Source organism: Marmota flaviventris, chromosome 8 (assembly GCF_047511675.1).
Source record: "Marmota flaviventris isolate mMarFla1 chromosome 8, mMarFla1.hap1, whole genome shotgun sequence".
Taxonomy (NCBI): domain Eukaryota; kingdom Metazoa; phylum Chordata; class Mammalia; order Rodentia; family Sciuridae; genus Marmota; species Marmota flaviventris.
Window position 1 is genome coordinate 25778493 of NC_092505.1, and position 19494 is coordinate 25797986.

The following is a 19494-nucleotide window of genomic DNA, read 5'->3' on the forward strand; positions in this document are numbered from 1 at the left end:
TCCCAAGTTTTTATTTTGCCTTTAGTTCTTTCATTTGCTTTGAAGTGAGAGGGGATTTTGTTCAAGGGCAATAAGCCTATTCCCCAAATCTTTATATGGGGGAGGCAGGGAGAAGAGAGAAGGGAAATTCTGAATAATAAAAACCACAAGTAATCAGAAACAATATTTTATCTTCAAAAGAAATACTAAAGCTATTATTGACACTTAAAATTTACAAAACAAATGGCTATTTCTATTTAAAATTCTAGAATTTTTCCTTTTTATGAGTATAATACCTGTAGCTGTTCTATATTTCAAAACAATGGATACTATAAGAAATGTTTATGAAACGATCTATAACAAATAAAATCTAATGTAGCTAAAAATACATATATTTCTTTCAACTACATGAAAAAAGGTTAAATTTTTTGGTTTTGTTGTTGTTCTCCATCTCTGCTTTAGAAAAATTAATATCTTATCAAAGAAAAAGTCTCAATACATTTCTATTAAAATATTAAGGAAAAAAAGGATACTTACTTGTATCTGCTTGGCTTCCCACACTAATGTATCTATCATTGCCAGGAAGTGCTGTTTGGTAGTAAGTTGTCTCCTCCTGCTGAGGGGTCTTGGCATTCTTTGCAGTAAGGAAAGCCACTGCTAATTCCAAGTTTCCATTACTATCCTTCAAATAGCAAAATAAGAATACCCAATGTTTTAGAATAATTCTATACACTGTCAACAGATTTATGTGATTTTTCTCCATAAAAACTAATAACTTTAGAGCAAGAATCACTTTGATTGGAGAGCAGTCTACACATTATTCCACAGTACAAATTCTTCACCCATCAAGTACACTATATAAATAGGAATTTTCTTTTTAATAATTAAAACTACAAATAAATATAGTGTAAAAAATCAATTCTCTAATTTTTTAATTTGCATTTACTTTCATATCTGCTGAACAAAAATCACAAATTCATACTTTTAAACAAATGAATAAACTGATTTTTTTTCTGAAGCTTGTCACAAAGGAATAAAAATAAAATACTACTTCTGCAAATAAGAACAAAAAAAAGATATTTGCCATAATGTGAGTATTAGAATAAATACCTAAAGGTAAACTTAAACAAAATGTCAAGGGTGTGTAGAAAAAAAACAGCAAAAGGTATAGCAGCTTGATGGTATATGGAGAGACACACACAACTCCTGTGCTACCAAGAAAACAATCTTCCCAAATTTATATACAAATTTTCCTTAATTTTCATGAAAAGCATAACTAGACAAAATATTATAAAATTTATTAGTCATGATGGTGCTAGAATAACTAAGAATTTTTAGAGCAAAAAAATAATGAGAAGAGACTTGCCCAGTGGACTCTTTATAATTCTCTACATGGTTAATATAACACTAGGTCTAAAACATTAAAAGAACATAAGAAACTAAATGATACTCTTGCTGTAACAGAAGGCCAGAACATGGAAGGCATAAGAACTTCAGCATATACATGTTTGTAACAGGAAGCCAGTGGACAGCAATAACATGGTATGACTCATATTTTAAAAGGTTGACTCTGTCTGCATATTAAGAACAGAGTACAGGTGAGAAAGGGCAGGAGCAGGGAATCCATCATAACTATCATATTAAATGTGGGACATGACAGAAGGAGGATCAGGATGATTCTAAGATTTAAAGCCTAAGCAACTAAAAGAATTAAGTCACTCAAACCCACCCAACTCCAATTCTAACAGTCAGTGAGGAAAGTAAGAGTGCAGTATGAAAAGCACCAGTGCTTTAAAATGTTACCTTCATGACCACTGTAAGAGTTTTAAGTGACTCATTTAAAATAAGGGCATGAAATATTATATTGTTAAACAAGTAAACTAAACATAAAATAAACTGTAACACTGGTGACGGATATTTATGGAGTACTTACCATGTGCCAAGAAATATGCTAAGTATTTTTCATGTACTATATCATAATTTTAAAAAAAAAAAAAACTATATACAGTAGAAATTTCACAGGATCATTTACTTTGTACAACTAAAAATAAAATCTCAAAGTGCTGAAATCAATCAGTGACATCATGTTTCCCAAAAGTAAACAACTTGTATATTAAGAGAATCAACTTATTTTAAACACTTTACAAATTTATAACAGCAATTAAGGTTTAAGTACACTGCCCACCTCTCTTGCCCCCATCACCATAAGTGAAACAAAAGAATGAAAAAAAAAAAAAAAAACCTATGTTCACACAACTTATATCAAAAGAAATGTAGACATGACTTAAATTGATCTATAGTTTAAAAAAAAAAAGTGATTTCTCCAAATTTATCCCAGCAAAGTGACAGGCTAACAGCCTCAGGCTCTGTGGTATATTGAGAAAGGCACTTTCTGAAAATAGACATGGAATGATTTAGCCATGGTATTTATCAGAATAAAGAAAGGACTGGCAATCATCTAAATGTCATAATCATGAAAATTAAAATGTGATGTTTCAGCTTCCTCTCCAAATACTCACAATGGCTTCAATAATCCCTGAGTTGATGAACTAAACAGTACTGTTCATCATTTTCCTAATGGGAAAATAAGTTGAAGCAAAAATCCTTTAGTAAAAGAATCAGAAAGTCACATGTGGCACCATGGACCAGGTTGCTGTGGCTTCTAATCCACATTCCTCCACATACTGGCTGTGAAATCTTGGGCATGTTATTTTAACCGGTTTCCTCATCTTCAAAAGGGGAATGAAAATAGAACTTATCTTGTAGTTATTATGAGGATGAGTTAGCCCACATAAAGTACTTAAGACAACGCCTGCTGCTATTAACTTTTAATAAGTCTTAGATATTATCATTATCATTATGATGATTTCTATTATAATCATCTAAAAGATAGAATGTTTTCAGAACATGGCCCAGGATCAAGAATTGCGTAACTGATTTTGTCTCATGAAGTAAGTTCCAAAGGACTGGGGAGCAATGTGTGACTACAGTAACTAAAACACCACACTGCTGCTAGCCTTCAGGAGCAATATACAAATGAGCTTAAAACACAACTCTATTTCTAGAATATCTTTCATTCACTTGATCTTTTTCAATGTGAATTATCCATGTGATTTGACTCATCCCAGCATCTGTGTGGAGATGAGGATTTATTTAAGATATAACAAAAATGATGTATTTTATTTGTTGCACATGCTACTGAGGTTTGAATTAAATATTCTTAAGAAGCAAACAGAAGAAATATACATTTCTCCTTCTTGGGAGGGAAAAAAAATGTAAGTTTTGACCCTCTAATAATTCTCTGTTTTTCCCTTCTCCTCCACCTCTTTCTCTAATCAGTCTCACCCTGAACCCCATTAAATTCTGAAATCATGCCTCTTGCATAAAATCTTCTATTAACCTTAAAATTCACATCCCACTATTTTTCAAGAAAAGCATGTCATATAGAGAGAATTTATCTATCACTCCAAGATATCATGGAAACATTAGATTTATGAAAGCTAACATGCTCAAAATTTGTAGCGTCTTAACTGCGACTATTAAGTTATGAGTGTAAATTTTTCCATCTCTATTACCACCTACATGGCATAACTAAAAAACAACTTCCAAACACAGTACACAGAAGAAATGAGGGCATTCCACAACTGCATGTCATGAAACAGGGCCATACCTTCAAGGCTTGCTGCAGTATCTGGGCATCGTTAATCCCAGTAATTTCCCTCAGTTGATTCAAAAATGTCTGTTGGTGCTAGAAAAAATAAAAAAGCAGAATCATTATACTATGAACTTCTTTTTGTATGAAATATACAAAAAGAAAATTTTAAGACTTTCTATTTAAATAAAAAAGCAGAAAAGAATAGAACTCAAGAGAAACTGAACTAACTTCATTCTGTTAGAAAGAATGAATCATGCAATGGACAGTCATTATTAAATTCTTGTAGTTCTGGTATTGGAATTTTACATTAATCTCCAAGAAGTCTTACAGAATTAACAATTTGGGTTCCATTCTTCAACTCTTTATTTATGCCTCCAAAAAGAAAAGGAGCAATCCACATGTTGGTTAAGCCTGAGATCAACACCTAGAATGTTGGAAAAGATATGCTCTTGACAGGCTATGCACTAAGTGGGTTATTAAAACAGTTCTATTAAAGGAAATAAAGATCATTTCATTCTCCAATCTGACATAAAACATCCTAACTTGAGTTGATTTGCCCCATTTGTTTCAGTTGTCTTCATATTTTATATAATCTATTATATTCTATTGGGGACAAAAATAGATCAATATCATTCTACTATCAAATTCTTTAATGACCTTCCCTAAATAAAAACCATATTCCTCCCTTCATACATCTTTGTATTCTTTAAACAAATTCTCTAAAACTATTTTTAAAAGCACCATGAAATAAAGCACAAAACCATAATAAGGAAAATAAGATTACAATGACTTCAGATCCACAGAAATATTTCTTGAAAATGTTTTACATTTTACCTCAGTACTAATTCAGTCAAGAATCATTAATGGATACTAAACTACAGGATGAGAGTCTGATGAGGAAAAGAGTATTTATTTAGTACAAACTACAAAGAGAGAAGAGTAAGGGTATAGTGGAAAACCTAATGGTCACCACCTTAGCAAAGAAATCAAAGTTAATATTAACAATAACAGGACAAAACGCTAGTGTGCCTCCTGACAGACACACTATGATGGTCCTGACGAAAATGTGTAACATGAATCTAACCTTAGACAACACCAACTGAGGATCACTATGCAAAATAATTGTTCTATTATCTTTAAAAATATCTATACCACCAAAGACAAAGAGTGAGTCTCCACATTAAAGGAGACACTACAGTCCTGGTAAAACAAAATACAACGTGGGAAGCTGACTCATCTCATACTAAATGTTACAGGGGATATTACTGGACAGTTGGGGAAATATAAAAAGGACTGCTGGATAATGACACTGAATTAATATTAGATTCCTGAATTTGAGAATTGCAGTATAGTAAACAAACACCTTTTCTCTTACAAAAAGTTTTTTAAATATTTAATGTAAAAAGTTTTTAAGCAGTTTGCATTCAGATTTGTTGATGTCAGAATTGTAAAATATCCATTTCAATACATACTTCACAACTTATATACATAACATAGACATTAAGAAATCAAAAGTCTTAAGGAACTACAAAATGAAATGAGAGATTTCATCAACTAATCCTTAATTTAAAAGGTTTCAATTAAATCTTTAAATGAAATATATATGCAAAAATCCTATTATCAGTTAGAAACTATATGTACCAGAATCTCATCAAAATGGAAGCTTCAAAAATCTGGAGATTTTTGTTTTTCTAACATCAGAAGACGAGCAGCGAGCAGTCCAGAAACTGATAAGGACACCCAACATGATCAAGCATTCAAGCTCATCAGTCTTCCCACTCCAGTACCCTTCTGTGTGATATTCATCAGTATGTCTGTCACTACGTGGTCCTCCTTCAGCACCCTACATAAGTTCTAGGTAGGATGCACGGAAGGACAAGGAACAAAAGGTGTTTACCAAATGAACCTGCCTTCTTTAACAGCTCTTGCCTAAACACTTCCACTTAAAGCCTAGCTACCTGAGCAGAACAAAGTTTCATGGCATGCACAGCTGCAGAGGAGGTTGGGAAATGAATTTTCAACTAGGCAAAAAAACTGCCTTGAAAATGAAATCAGGGCTCAGTTAACTTAAAACGACAGGGAAAAAAATGTATACTGGAAAGGCATTAGCAGTGTCTACCATGCCATCAAAGAAATTCACTTCCATAAAAATCTTATTAGAGTTAAGATAACCAAGATTATTAAATAATACATAATAAAACACAAGCAAAATCATATAAAATGCCAAAAAGTATCATAACAGTGGAATGGAAAAATCAAATTTGTGCTGGGATATAGCCCGGTTGGTTGATTGACTAGTATGCCAAGGCCTTAGTTTCAATCCCTAGCACCAACAATTTTAAAAAAAGAAAAGAAAATTAACAGAGTTGAAAGATGAGAAAAATTAAATTCCATGTAAATCTATCAACTTCTCTACTTTCATCTAAATAACTAACAATGGGATCATGAAAGTATCAGGCAATATCCAACGTTACAAATTAAAGACATATAAAAATATTCCAGAAATTCTTTTTATCTAATTCAGTGTCTTTTAGTTAAGTGAATATAACATATTTAAGGAATTGTACAAGCCTGCTTGCAATCTTACCACTACCAGCAATTCGAACCACATTTTTTTAAGCAATGTAATATTTTCATTAATTGCGAATTATTCAATCATGGATCTGGGAAAGATTACTGAGTATCTCAAGGAAATGATTCATTTGTACAAATGTTGATGGCTATTATTTATAAGGCTGGAAAAATAGAAACGACATAAAAGTTCTTCCACTAAGGAACCAAGTTTTAAAATCTGAATCTGTATAATTAACTGATAAGTTTTTTAATAATATGGATTCCAAGAACCCCTCCAAAATTTTTGATTCCAGGAGATAAGTAGCTTCATATGATTTTGATGCAGATGGACCTAAAAATGGTTTACATTAAGCAAGAGGTAGATTTTTAAGTGATGAATCTAACCTTGTGAAAGCATCAGGCAATACCAACTTAGGAACACAGCAAAATGATTGTTCTCTTATCTTTAAAAATAAGTAATTTCATCTATACTTTATGTAGAAACTTATCTCTACACAATCAATTAAGCTAAAATGGTAGAATAAAAATAGTATATAAACACATTCATGACTAAAATGTAGACATAGATGTAAAGCCAGAAAAGACTCCCAATTCTTCTATACCATTGCTACTTTTTACTTTCTTATAATAAAGACATATTTCCTGCAGCACTGAAGATGGACATTGATCAATGGCATGTCAGGGGATAGCATACAAAAGCAGACATGAAATGTAACTGCATGATTGGGACTACCCTCTTGAACTTCTGCAACTTTAAGAAGATCGTTAGATAAGTCAGTACCCTGGAAAAATGAGACAGATGTAGATAAGTCACTCAGCCAACCAGCAAATTTATGAACATGCTATAGTATTTCACTATGAACTGAGTTTTGATGTAGTCTGTTATAGCAATAGTTAGCTGATAGAGAGTACAGTAAACATTCTGATTATTTTCTGTAGAGAAGCAAAGTCTTTGAAATTTTGTTATAGTTTTTTGGTGTTTTATCTTTACCTATAAGGTCAAGCAGAAAACTAGGAAAAAAATTCAAGTGTATCTCTAGCTTGGTTTATGTTTCCAAAAACTTTGAAACTAAAACAATGAAAAGGTTGGGGAAGCAGAGAAGTCTGTGTGGAACAGACAAAAAACAAAAATACTCTGAGCTAAATTGGCAAGAAATGGGAAAGAGAACAAGAGATGAGCAATGAGAAAAATTCTGTTATTAGTATCTTCTGCTGCGTTTTTCCTGTCTTTTAAAACCTGTGTCTTCATTTCCTAAAATTATGGTGTTTCTGTTGTTGCTGCTGCAGCTACTGTTTCTGTCTTTCAAAGACTTTACCTTCCCATTTACCAAAATTCTAGTCTTTCAAATATCCAGATTCTTACCTAGAAACATACTTCATATGGATTATCCCCTTTAACAAGCAATTTCAGATCCACAGTGAAACCAATCCAATACACTCACATCTTTAGAGATCCTTTACTGTGCTCAAAAGTCCTCCTTGAACAGATTTCTTATCTACTAAAGCAGGAGGAGGTAGGTTCAACCTATTCCCACGTTTGGACTGAGAAGGGCAAGATATAATGTCTATAGGGAGTTCGTTCAGTCACTTGCAAATGCCACAAAAATCAATAAGCAAATAAGTCAAGACTACTTAATGGCCTTCAGATCCCTTCCTCAATGTTACTTTTACTATACAATGACATCCTTAACTTCCTACTAAGTGCAAAAGACAGTTTATGGACTCCAAGGATAAGGAAACAGGCATTTCAATATAAATTAAGAATCAGAAGGTTTTACAGAAATTCTTTTCTTCCCCAGTTGATCCTACCTAAGTTGAATCTTTTTAAAATCTGTTTCAGTAAAAAATACCGAATATTTAACATTGGAATAACTTTTTAAGGATGCATGAAGTGGATTACTGGCTTAATTCAAGGAAAAGAAACAGGCATTTATTACACTCTGTAGTTCAGGACTGTTTTAAAGGCTTCCAGTATATAATCTCATATCACTCATAACCTCATGCACGCGCATGCGTGTGACATACACATATCCTCCAGGAAGTTACTCACATTTTAGAGCTATAGAGACTTCAAGAGATTAGTAAATGCAGAGACAGGAAAGAAACTAGGTCTTTCAAATTTCATAGCCCCATATCCTTCCCTATTTTCTTGACTCTATGATCAAAGATTCAGTGAAAAATGAAAACTACGTACAAAAATCCACTGATCTGTTGACATAAAGCACTTAGACAATGTACAAAAAAAAAAAAAAAAAACTGAAGCACTACAGTCTACAAAGCAGGAAGAAAAAGATTTCTCTCTTTGAGGGAAAATAAAGGGCAACTCTTAGAAAGACCTCAAAAAAATGTTTTTAAATTTTCTAAGAATAAAGAAAAAAAACTCAACTTGATAGAAAATTCCAAGGCATTCTTAAACTTCAGAATTGTGTACATTAAAGCACTAATAGGTACTAACTGGCAAGCATTTCTAAGTTACCTATCAATGAGAGGACTAATTCATTTTATTGACTTTAAAGTGAGCAACCAATCATTGTAGCTGGGCTTGGTGGCTCATGCCTGGGATCCCAGAGGCTCAGGAGGCTGAAGCAAGAGAATTAAAAGTCTGAGGCCAGTCCCAGTAACTTAGTGAGACCCTAAGAAATAGAAAGGGTCACAACACTAAATTGCTTTAATTCATGTTTCCTTACCATCACAAAAAATTTATAAAATTCACTGACAGAAAATTTCAAGTACATACCGTGTCCTCTGTAATGGCAAAGAGAAATTTCCCTTCTACTCTGAAGATTTGCTAGTATAAACTGATAAAAACAAGCTAAATTAGGAAAAAAAGGCAAACCAATTAATTAACTAGCAGAAGAGGAAAATTTTGTCAGGCACTTGAGGCAGAGGATCATAAGATCAAGGAAAGCCTCAACAATTTAGCAAGACCCTCAGCAACTTAGCAAGACCCTGTCTCAAACAATAAAAAGGGCTGGGAATGTAGCTCAGTGTAAGGCACCCCTGAGAAATTTGCAGTATGGGGGAAAAACCACAGGTGGGTGATCACCCACCTAGCCCAGCATGATTTAGAACCTTACATGCACCCCTTTATACAATAAGGGGAAAGAATGAGGATGTCAGGTGAATTAGTAAATGGTTTTTAGGGGAAATCAATGGGCTTGGAGAACACACTATGACCTGAAACAAACTCTGGCCCCAGAACAAGGAATTATAAATGATTCTATATGGGACTGAAATAGAGGACACTGGGGTGCGACAAAAGTCAGTCCAGGCATGATGACAGACTTCAGTCTTCTCCAGTATGAGTTTAAGTCTTTTCTGGTTAAAATGACAATATGAAGACTGGGGCAATTCTCCTCTTCTGGCAGATCCGGTCAAGTAGATAAGATTTGAAGAAAGCCTCTCCCCACATCAAGAAAAAGAGAAAAAAGATCAGAGGGACCTGGATTCTGAGGCAGGTTCTAAAGGCTTCTCAGCATGTAAAAGTACATGTCTTTTGTGTTTTGTCTTTCTGAGCCACAACACCTTCATTTTTTAAGTCCAAATCTGCCTCTAACCTTCTATAAGCAAAATGTTAACAATAACAATAACAATAATAATAATAATACAATAAATAAGAAACCAATAATTTCCTGAAGCTTGCTTTTTTCCCTAATCTGTAATTTTAATATTTTATTTCTCTTCACACGTAACATTCTATAACTTCTATGAGGAATTTCTCCATATTATAATTCTTTTCATAGCTTACTGGGCCCTCCTCAAATATTAAGGGTCTGCATGCCAGAGTCTCTACTTCCATCTCTTATTTTGTACTTCTTTTTCCCAGTTTTCTTCTTTTCTCTAACTTTAATGGGGGGTCTACAAAATATCATTCTCCTCTCTAACACAAGGGTCTTTGCACACTGAGGTGCCCTCTACTAAGGTTACAGGTTTTCTTGGAACTTAATCACAAATTATAATACTATAATACAGTATGGTTATCGACCATGATAGTAAGTCCAAAGAAGAAAAGGATTATTTCATTTACAATTCTACTCCTAGTATGTAGTGCAGTACTTGGCACATGGCAGGTTCAATCAACATTAACTGAATAAATTAACATAGCAAAGTTTACAGAGGTAAACTCAACTAAGTCAGATCACAGGGCTTGCGCTCATCCACAGAAAAGAGGCACCAATTATTGGGTGAGAATAAGAAGCATACATACATCAGGACAACTAATAAGCTAATTTCCTTACTCTTCTGGATTCAAGAATAATACATAAGTTGGGTCCATTTACTAAGGAAACTTTCTATATTTTCCTACTTTCTATATTTTCCTAAATTCTACAATCTAGAATTTCAGATGGTTTAATTTGCTAATTCTGGTACTAGTGATCCTACTTGAAGGTGAATACACAGTATTGTAGAAATTTCCTACAGCAAATGTTAATAAGGCAAACTGAGGAGCAATAAAAAATTTAGAGCATTTATTTGAGCAAGAATCAATTCCTGATTAAGAGAGGGAACACAAGGAGGAGGCTTTTCTGGAGAGACACAGAAATAAAACAAAGAAAATATTTGATAGGTTATAATTATAAAGTTGCCTTATTTAGTCTATCCTTCTGGGAAATCCCTAGTTATATCAGTTTGTTAGAAGCTTCTGATTAACTTACCTTAAACTTTGTTTTTCTTGAACATAGGCATTTATAAGAAACAGATTAAGTTAAGCTTCACTTATGTTTGCAAATTAAGTAAGGTTTCAGTCATATATGAGGCCTAACAAGTTTTGCCTGCTCAGAGATTCTTTAAGCCTGGAGTCCATTTTAATGTATTTTAACACAAATAATTGACATCATAATCCCATGAATAGTTCAGGCATGCCATATTTTCTGCTGTCACAGGGAGAAGATTTTCTCAACCTTTTTGAATTAATAGCACTTTAGCATTAAAAATAGTCACATACCTCTGTGGGTACATAAATCTGAAGGTATACTTTCTTATTCTTTACCCTTTCTATTTAGGCTTAGAATTGCCAGAAAGTTTAAATTCCAGAAGTCTCTCTGTATGTTTTCATGGAATGCTACAGCTATAAACAATATTGGATTCAAGTAATCCAAAAGTAAAAAAAATTAAAACACCTAAGAAAATAAATGTGATAATTTACAGCAAATTGCTAATAAAGAAAAATGGACATAAATGCTCCTGAAAAAAAATGTTGGTTTGCATTCTCCCTCACCCAAGAGCTCTTACCACTATCTGTCAGGAACCCTATATCCACCTCTGCAATATGTCCATGACCCTCATTGAATTCCTCAGATAAAAGAAATGAATCATAAAAACTCTAAATGCAATTCTCTACCCCAAAATATTATTATACAGCAAGTATAACCTAAGCTCATACATAATAAAATACATTTTGGAGCAAAATCAGAACCCCAAACAAAGAAACATTGTTTCTATGGGAACATGCAATTTTTATTCCAAAAACTCAACCAGCAAAATCTTTTGGAACAGTCTGATTTTAAATTAGAGCACCTATAGTCTCCAAAATATGTAGGTAAACAAAAATTTTTGTGAATAGAATTATATTTTGGAACTACCACATCTGCACCTTAAATAAAATGTTAGCTTCTTCTTGATGGTAACAGATTCCTAATACAGCTGTTTTATCCAATTAAGTGTTTTATGTATCTCTAGTGTCTATACTTAAAATCTCATAATTAATTTGCAGTCCAAAAAGAAACTTTCTTATACTGATGAACCAAACATGCTTTACTAGAACTTTCAAATTAAAATGCTATGATTCCTAGCATCTGTATATGTCACAAACTATTTCTTAGAGAAAATACAATTTTGGGTCATGCTAATTAAATACCACATACTATTAGAAACACCATTCTTCTAGATATAATTCTAGATTTAATAAAGCAAAGCTCTACACCACTGTATTTTCCAGTGCTTTTATGCACTATTGGCAGGAATGTCCCAGCCTGTCGCATCTTAGCAAACTTCTCCCCCATCCAATGGGTTACAATACAACCTCCCTACCAAAAATGAAATCTCAAGACTTAGCACTTCGGGATGTCCCTCTAATATGTTCTTTCTTTTATTCTCCAGAGTTCTATTCATGCATTAGTAGGCAGTCACCTGTTAGTAGTTAATATTTCTTTATATTAAGCTGTCCTGTTCTAAAAGTTTTGGAGTTTTTTTATTTTTATTTTTTGAGTGTGTCCTGATTGGACTCTAACTGATAGAACTTCCTTAAAAGTAATTTTTGTATTTTAACAATATTAAAGATGCAATACTATACTTAAGAAAATAAACCTTAAAAACAATTAGGAAGGTAAAATGTAACCACATATGCTGAGCTTTATCCTAGAATATCATTTACTGAGCACATGAAGAGCACATAAAGCATTGGCAATTTGATTAAGAAAAAATTGATTATTAAATCACTGGCCACTGATGTCTGAACACAATGTGCTGACCCTTTCCCTACAGGTTGGGGTGGGGTTGAAAGTTCTAACTCTTTAAGCACTAAGTTTTTCTGGCAAACAGCCCCCATCCAGAAGCTATGGAGCCTTTCTTCTCCTTATTCTCCCAGGAGTCATTCATTCGCAAATAAAACATGGTAACTTCTAAGGGCTTTAGGAGTTCTATGCCAGGAACCAGGTAAAAGACTAGATTTTTTTTTTTTTTAATTAGACCACATCCAGCCACATAAAGTTATATATAGTTAATGGAAGGCACCAAATCCTTATTCTTACACCTTTCTTAGTTTGGAAAGATCCCTTCAGTCTGCCTATGGACCCTCCAACAGCAACTATTACCTCCTCCAGGATACCTCTTCAGTTCTTTGGTTTTTTAATCCCACCTATAAATATTTCACTTAAACTTCTAATTATTATGCACATTTTGGGTTCACATTACCACTAAACTATAAGCTTTTTGAGTATTGTTTATTTCTCAAACTGTTTAAAATAAAGAAAAAATGTCAGTGAATGCATGAACATGATACTGACCAACTAAAAACCTAATGATAATGTACAAAAGGCAACTGAGAGCCTGAACCTATAGTTAGTGTGAAGGTATAACATTAAATTTATATGGAATATACAAACTTGACAGTAATAAACATATATGATTAAGAAAATATAAAAATTCTCAAAAGATGGAACTTGCAAAGTAAAAAGCAGAAAATTAGACTAAATCTTAGAAAATTCACACAATTAAGGAGGAACAAATAAGTCAAACCCACAAAGTCAAGAATTGTTAGTTTTCTTTCACATGTGGAAGCTAGAGAGAAAAAAAAGCGGGGGGAGAAGGTTTGGGATGGAGGGATCTCATGAAAATAGAAGGGAGACCAGTAGAATAGAAAAAGGGACCAAAGGAAGGGAGGAAGGGGGGTACAGGCAAAGAAACAAGCCTTATTACATTGTTATATTGTTTCATGAACAACTGTGTAACAAAAACTTCTACAGTTATGTATAATTACTATGAATAGTTTAAAAGAAGCAGAAATATACACATTAATAACCAAATTCCACCATGCTGGAGAACTCATATGTAACTGGTTTAAATATGTCTACTTTCAGTTACAGTTTAAATGTATGTACTTAAAGAGAAGAAGCTGACCGATTTCTTGCCCAACAACTAGGCCTTATTGACAACAGCTCACCACCTCTCAACTTTGTGTTTATAATAAGTTTTTTTTTTTTTTTTTTTTTTTTTTCCTGTAGTGGGGATTGAACTCAGGGACTTCAAGTTCTAAAAAACTGGCAGTATGCCTTCAAAGGTTTAAAACCTTCAACACAACAAAGTAGAACAACCTTCCAGAAGATAGCAATAATTACAACCCAATTACTACCCCAGTATAATCACACTGTCTCTTGATGTCTGCAAAGTTATCCTCTGCACAGCAGGACCTGGCTCTCCTGATTCACAGCCATTCAGATATGTCCACAAAGTAAGGAACTCACTAATTCTAATAAATACTTATTTGGCACTAACTTGAAAGTAAGCTATAACATTAGCTCTTATTTACAGCAAGTATATCCCACTTGATACTAAATCCCAGAACCCATTTGGCACAAGGCTCTGCTTGAGACACACTATGAGAACTATAGACATACTGAGCTACAGGGAAAACGATAAAAGGAAAAGTTTCAAACTATGATCAAAACTTAGGGGTACATCTCTGACGTTTTTCCAACAAAAAAGTCAAGAACACAACTCTAAGATAATAGTTATCAACAGAGTATCAGGGTCACAGATGTAGTACGGATGATAAAATCAATAAAATTTACTCCCAAAACTTTAATAACATAGTACAAGAGTATTCTGAGACACATATATTCATTTCCTTAACTAAAGTCATAAATGCTGAATCACCTTCTGTCAAATTAAGATTAACATTATTATTTTGAATTTTTCTACTTTTTTCGCTTCAGTTACCTCTAATTTATTAGTTGGTGTTTGGCTTTACTGCCTAATAAACTGAACATAGTAAATTTATGCCTACTTTGTTTTTAGGCAAGTTCCAGTAAAACTATAATAAAAAATTTTACTTCAAGAGAAACAATACCCGGAGACAATTTTTCCTTTGAAATGGTTCCACCTCAAGGATAAAAATTACTATAATCAGGTGGAGTGTTAATAGAAGAGAAACTGTTCAATTAAATCGCTGGTTCTCTAGGAGGGAGAAATAAATTTGGACACCTACTCAAACAATACACAAAAATCATCCAAGTAGACTAATTAAAAAATAAAAAAAGAAAATGAGCAAAAGATCAGGATAATAAATGAGAATATCTTTCTGATTCAGACATGGAAGTTCCAACAATGAAGAGAACGAGTAACATATAAGACTAAATTGAAACTAAGAACTCCTTAAGAAAGGTGCAGTGCCAAGTAAGAAGTTCCAACAACCTGAAGCTAAAGCAGGAGGCTCACTTGAGCCCAGGAGTTGGAGGCCAGCACAGGAAACATAAGAAGACTCTAAATAAAAAAATAAAAATAAATAGTTTTAAGAACTAAAGAACATCATAAAGAGACAAAAATCCATCCAGAAATAGGAAAATATATTTGCTAAACATAAATAAAAGTAGTGCTATGGTTTGGATAAGTGTCCCCAAATGCCCCTGTGTTAAATGATTAGTCCCCAGCCCATGGTGCTACTGGGAAGTTATAGAACCTTTAGGAGGTGGAGCCTAAGAGGAGGAAGTTAAATTACTAGGGATGTGCCTTTCAAAAGGAATATTGAGACTCCAACCCTTTTCCCTCTTTTTTTTTTTTTTTTTTTTGGCTTCCCGGCTTCCAAGAGGTAAGCTGCTTCCTTCACAATGTGCTCTGCCATGAAGGCCCAAAAGCAACAGAGCCAGGTATCCATGGTATGAGACCTCCAAAATTAAACCCTTCTTCTTTTATTAACTTTATTATCTCAGGTATTTTGTTATAATAAAAGAAAACTAATCCAAGTAGTATCTAAACTACAAAGAACCTCTTCAAATCAGAAATAAAAAGGTAAATAACCCAAAAGGGGGAAGAAAAATGAACTAGAGAAATAAATGTGAATTTCACAGAAAAGAATCGCAATAGTCTTCAAACACAAAAAGCTAATCAAATAGTTTATCAACAGGAGAATGGTTAAGATGGAGTACATATAAAAGTGTAAATGAACTATCACACGAAAAGTTTTAACAAAATATTAGTAATGCAGGAACAAAGGAAAACTTCAACCTAATAAAAGGCATCTTTAAAAACAAAACAAAAAAAATGTGGCCAGGCACGGTGGTGCACCGGAAATCCCAATAGCTCAGGAGGTTGAGGCAGGAGGATTACAAGTCCAAAATCAGCCTCAGCAACGAGAGAGGCCATAAACAACTTAGTGAGAACCTGTCAAAAAATAAAAAACAGGGCTGGGGATGTGGCTCAGTGATTAAGCTCTCCTGGATTCAAAGCTGGTACAAACAAAAAAAAAAAAAAAGGAGGGGGGTATCTAAGATCAAACTTATTAGTAAATGACTGAATGTTTTCCATAGAAAATCAGGAATAGAACAAGGACATATATTTTTACCATGTTCACACTGGAGGGAGGAAGAAAAAGAAAAAGGAAATGAAGAAAGGTTATAAATTAAGTAAGAAAACAAAAGAGAAAAAGAAAGCGAGGAAGAGGAAAGGAAGAAAAGGCACCAAGGTTATAAACAAGAAACTATAAGAATAAGTCAGCTGAGTTACACGTCACAAAACGAAGCCTAATAAACCAAAATCAACTATATTCTACGTATCAGAAAAGAACAATTGGATTTAAAACTAAACAAAAAAGCCAAAAATGAACTCCAACATGCAGAAACCTGTAAACTATATTAAGAAATTAAAGAAACCCTAAATAAATGGAGCAATATAGCATGTTCTTGGATTAAAAGACTACAATATTGTTAAGGCATCTATCCACTCAAAACTGACTTAGCTATTAAACACAGTCACACTCAAAAATCCCGGCTGCCTCTTTGTCCCACCAAAGTACTTCAGAATTTTATATAGAAATGCAAAAGACTAAGAACAGTCAAAACAATTTTTTTAATAAGATCAAAATTGAAGAACTTCACTTACCAATTCCAAGACCCATTTCAAAACCACAGTCATCAAGACAGTATGGTATAACATAAGGATAGAAAAGAACAAACTGCAAAAACAGACCTACTCATACATGGTCAGTTCATCTTTCATAAAGATATCAATGTAATTCAATCATGAAAGGGCCATCTTTTCAGAAGGTGCTGGAATGACTGAATGTACATATAAAATAAATAAACTTTGATTCTTATACCTCAGAATACACACAAAAATAAATTCCAAATGGATCACAGATTTAAATATAAAAGCTATAACTTCTAGAAGGAAAAAAAAGGTTCAAAAAAGCTAAGTTAATGTATTAATCATAATGGAGATAAAATGGTAAACTAAACATCAGTATTTAAATATTTCTAATGGAGGCCAGGTGTGGTGGTGCTCACCTATAATCCCAGGGACTCAGGAAGGCAGCCTCAGCAATTAAGCAAAAACACTGCCTCCAAATATAAACTAAAAAGGTCTAGGGATGCAGCTTAGTGGTAAAGTGCCCCTGGTCACAATCCCAGTACTGTAAAAATAAATGAATAACCAGGTAAATATTTTTAACTCAAAGAAACTAGTAATAAAATTAAGAAAGGACACACATTGGGAGAAAATATTTGCAAATTGCATATACTTGACAAAAGATCCAAAAAATATATAAAGAATTCCTAAAACCCAGTAGCAAGAAAATATACTACCCAATTAAGAAATTGGCAAATGAGCAAGGCATGGTAATACAGGCCTGTAATCCTAATGACTGAGGCAGGAGGATCACAAGTTCAAGACCAGCCTAAGCAATTTAGCAAAACTCTAAGCAATTTAGCAAAACCCTGCCTAAAAATAAAAAAAATAGACAAAAAGGGATAGTGGGGATGTGGTTCAGTGGTTAAGCACACCTGGGTTCAATCCCTAGTACCCCCCAAAAAAAGAAAATTGTAAAGAAATTGGCAAATGATCTGAATATGTTTAAAAGAATACATAATAGTCAAAGAGTAAAAAACAAGTGTGCTCTAGTACCTTTGCAAATGTACCCCAGATGGCCTCCTACTCCCCTTCCTCCCCTACCAAAGAAGATCCTCCTTAGAAGCCCAAGGTAGAAGGAACAGCACCAAGAAAGAAGACAAGGTTGGAGGGGGTGGGGGTTGGGAGTGTCCCTGAAGCAGGTAACCCTCCTCCCCTTGGCTATTATTAAACTCAGAAAACTCTGTCTACTGTTCCAGTTGTGGAAAGAATGAAGCACATATCACATAGCCCGGAATGTGTAGGAGGCCATTTACTTTCACCCCAAAACTACAGATACTTAAGTTTGCCCAAACCATCCCCAAGAAGGTCAAGAACAACACAAAAGCAACACCAAATCCCACCTATGTTCACAGGGTCTATGGACCTAACTCACAGTAGGACTTGAGAGGGCTGCTCTAAGCTGGCATTCCCAGACACCTGGGCCCCCTACCCACCTTATACCACAAACCTTCAGAGCTGACCCAGGCCAGATCCTGTGCTGCTTTCACCTCCCTAGCCGCAGCTCTCTACGTGCTCAAGGGCAATGATGCCCACCCTTTGATGCCACCCAGAAAAGAGAAATACTATCAGTTTTGTGGTTTCCTTAGTGGCTTCAAGTGCTGCCCCACTGGGGGAAAAGCCTGGAAGTCAGTTCTGGGAATCTGTGTGTTGCGAAGCAGCCCACTGATCCTAGGTGGTCTGTGCAGAGCTGTTTCTTCACTCCAAAGACTGAGAATTTTTAAATCTGAGATGGTGGACTGGCTGCTAGTTTCCTTTCCAGCCTCTTCCTCAGCCCTACCCTGCTGCAAACCCTTTCTCCAAGGCCTCATGGAACGACTTCTGGGCTCTGAGACACCCAGGCCTACCTCAGAGGCCTCAGAGGAAGGAAAAAACACCAGACCTCTGGTCCAAACTTGTTTGTGCAGCTCCACTTCAAGCAAATGAGACATCTGATTTAGCCTGTATTCTGTATTCTGACAGGAGTTCAGACATATAAACTTTTAGAAATGTACATGTACAACTGGTTCTCATATTAGTGTTACCATAGCAGAGGTTCCAGCCACTAATGGTACATTTTCCTGACCCTTTGTCCACACCTCTCCCCCACACATCTATCCTGTTTCAGTGAGTGCCTAGTTTTCACTTTTGCAGTTCCTATTCTTCAGCAATGACCCTTTTTATCAGGTGTTAGTTTTTTGAAAAATAAACTGAAGAAAAAATTCTGTAATTTTAAGAACATATTAGCACCTGGTTTTTACCTTTAGCAAAATCTTTAATATTTTTACCAGTTTCAGAATATGTAACTTTATTTTTACATATCCTTAAGAACATAAAACTGGGTAACATATGAGAAGCAAAAAGTTTCCAAAAAATAGTCACTAAACACATGAAAAGACAAATAAAACCATTAGTCATTAAGGGAATACAAATATTATGTTCACTAAATGGCTAAAGTATAATAGAAGGACAACACAAGTTTTGACCAAAAAAAAAGTAGACCATCTAGAATTCTCATATACTATTAATGACAATGTGTAATGATACAATCACCTTGCATATAACTTAGCAATATCTTAGAACAATTCTACTCCTATGATTTGCCCAAGAAAAATGTAAATATATCTACTCAAAAACCTGTTTAGCTGGGCACAGTGGTGCACAGCAGTAATTCCAGTGGCTGTGGGGGG

At 34.2% G+C, this 19494-nt stretch overlaps 1 protein-coding gene across 2 annotated transcripts in view; it reads right to left on the bottom strand.

Moving 5' to 3' along the window:
- Positions 1–19494, bottom strand: part of Usp25 (ubiquitin specific peptidase 25) — a 135698-nt gene that overhangs the window by 105167 nt on the left and 11037 nt on the right. For both annotated transcript variants that reach the window (XM_071615121.1, XM_027929101.3), the window contains exons 2-3: positions 3650–3727; positions 517–661 (exon numbers count right to left, since the gene is read on the bottom strand). In XM_071615121.1, the coding sequence (XP_071471222.1) occupies positions 517–661; positions 3650–3727 (223 nt within the window). The remainder of the gene's footprint in view (positions 1–516; positions 662–3649; positions 3728–19494) is intronic.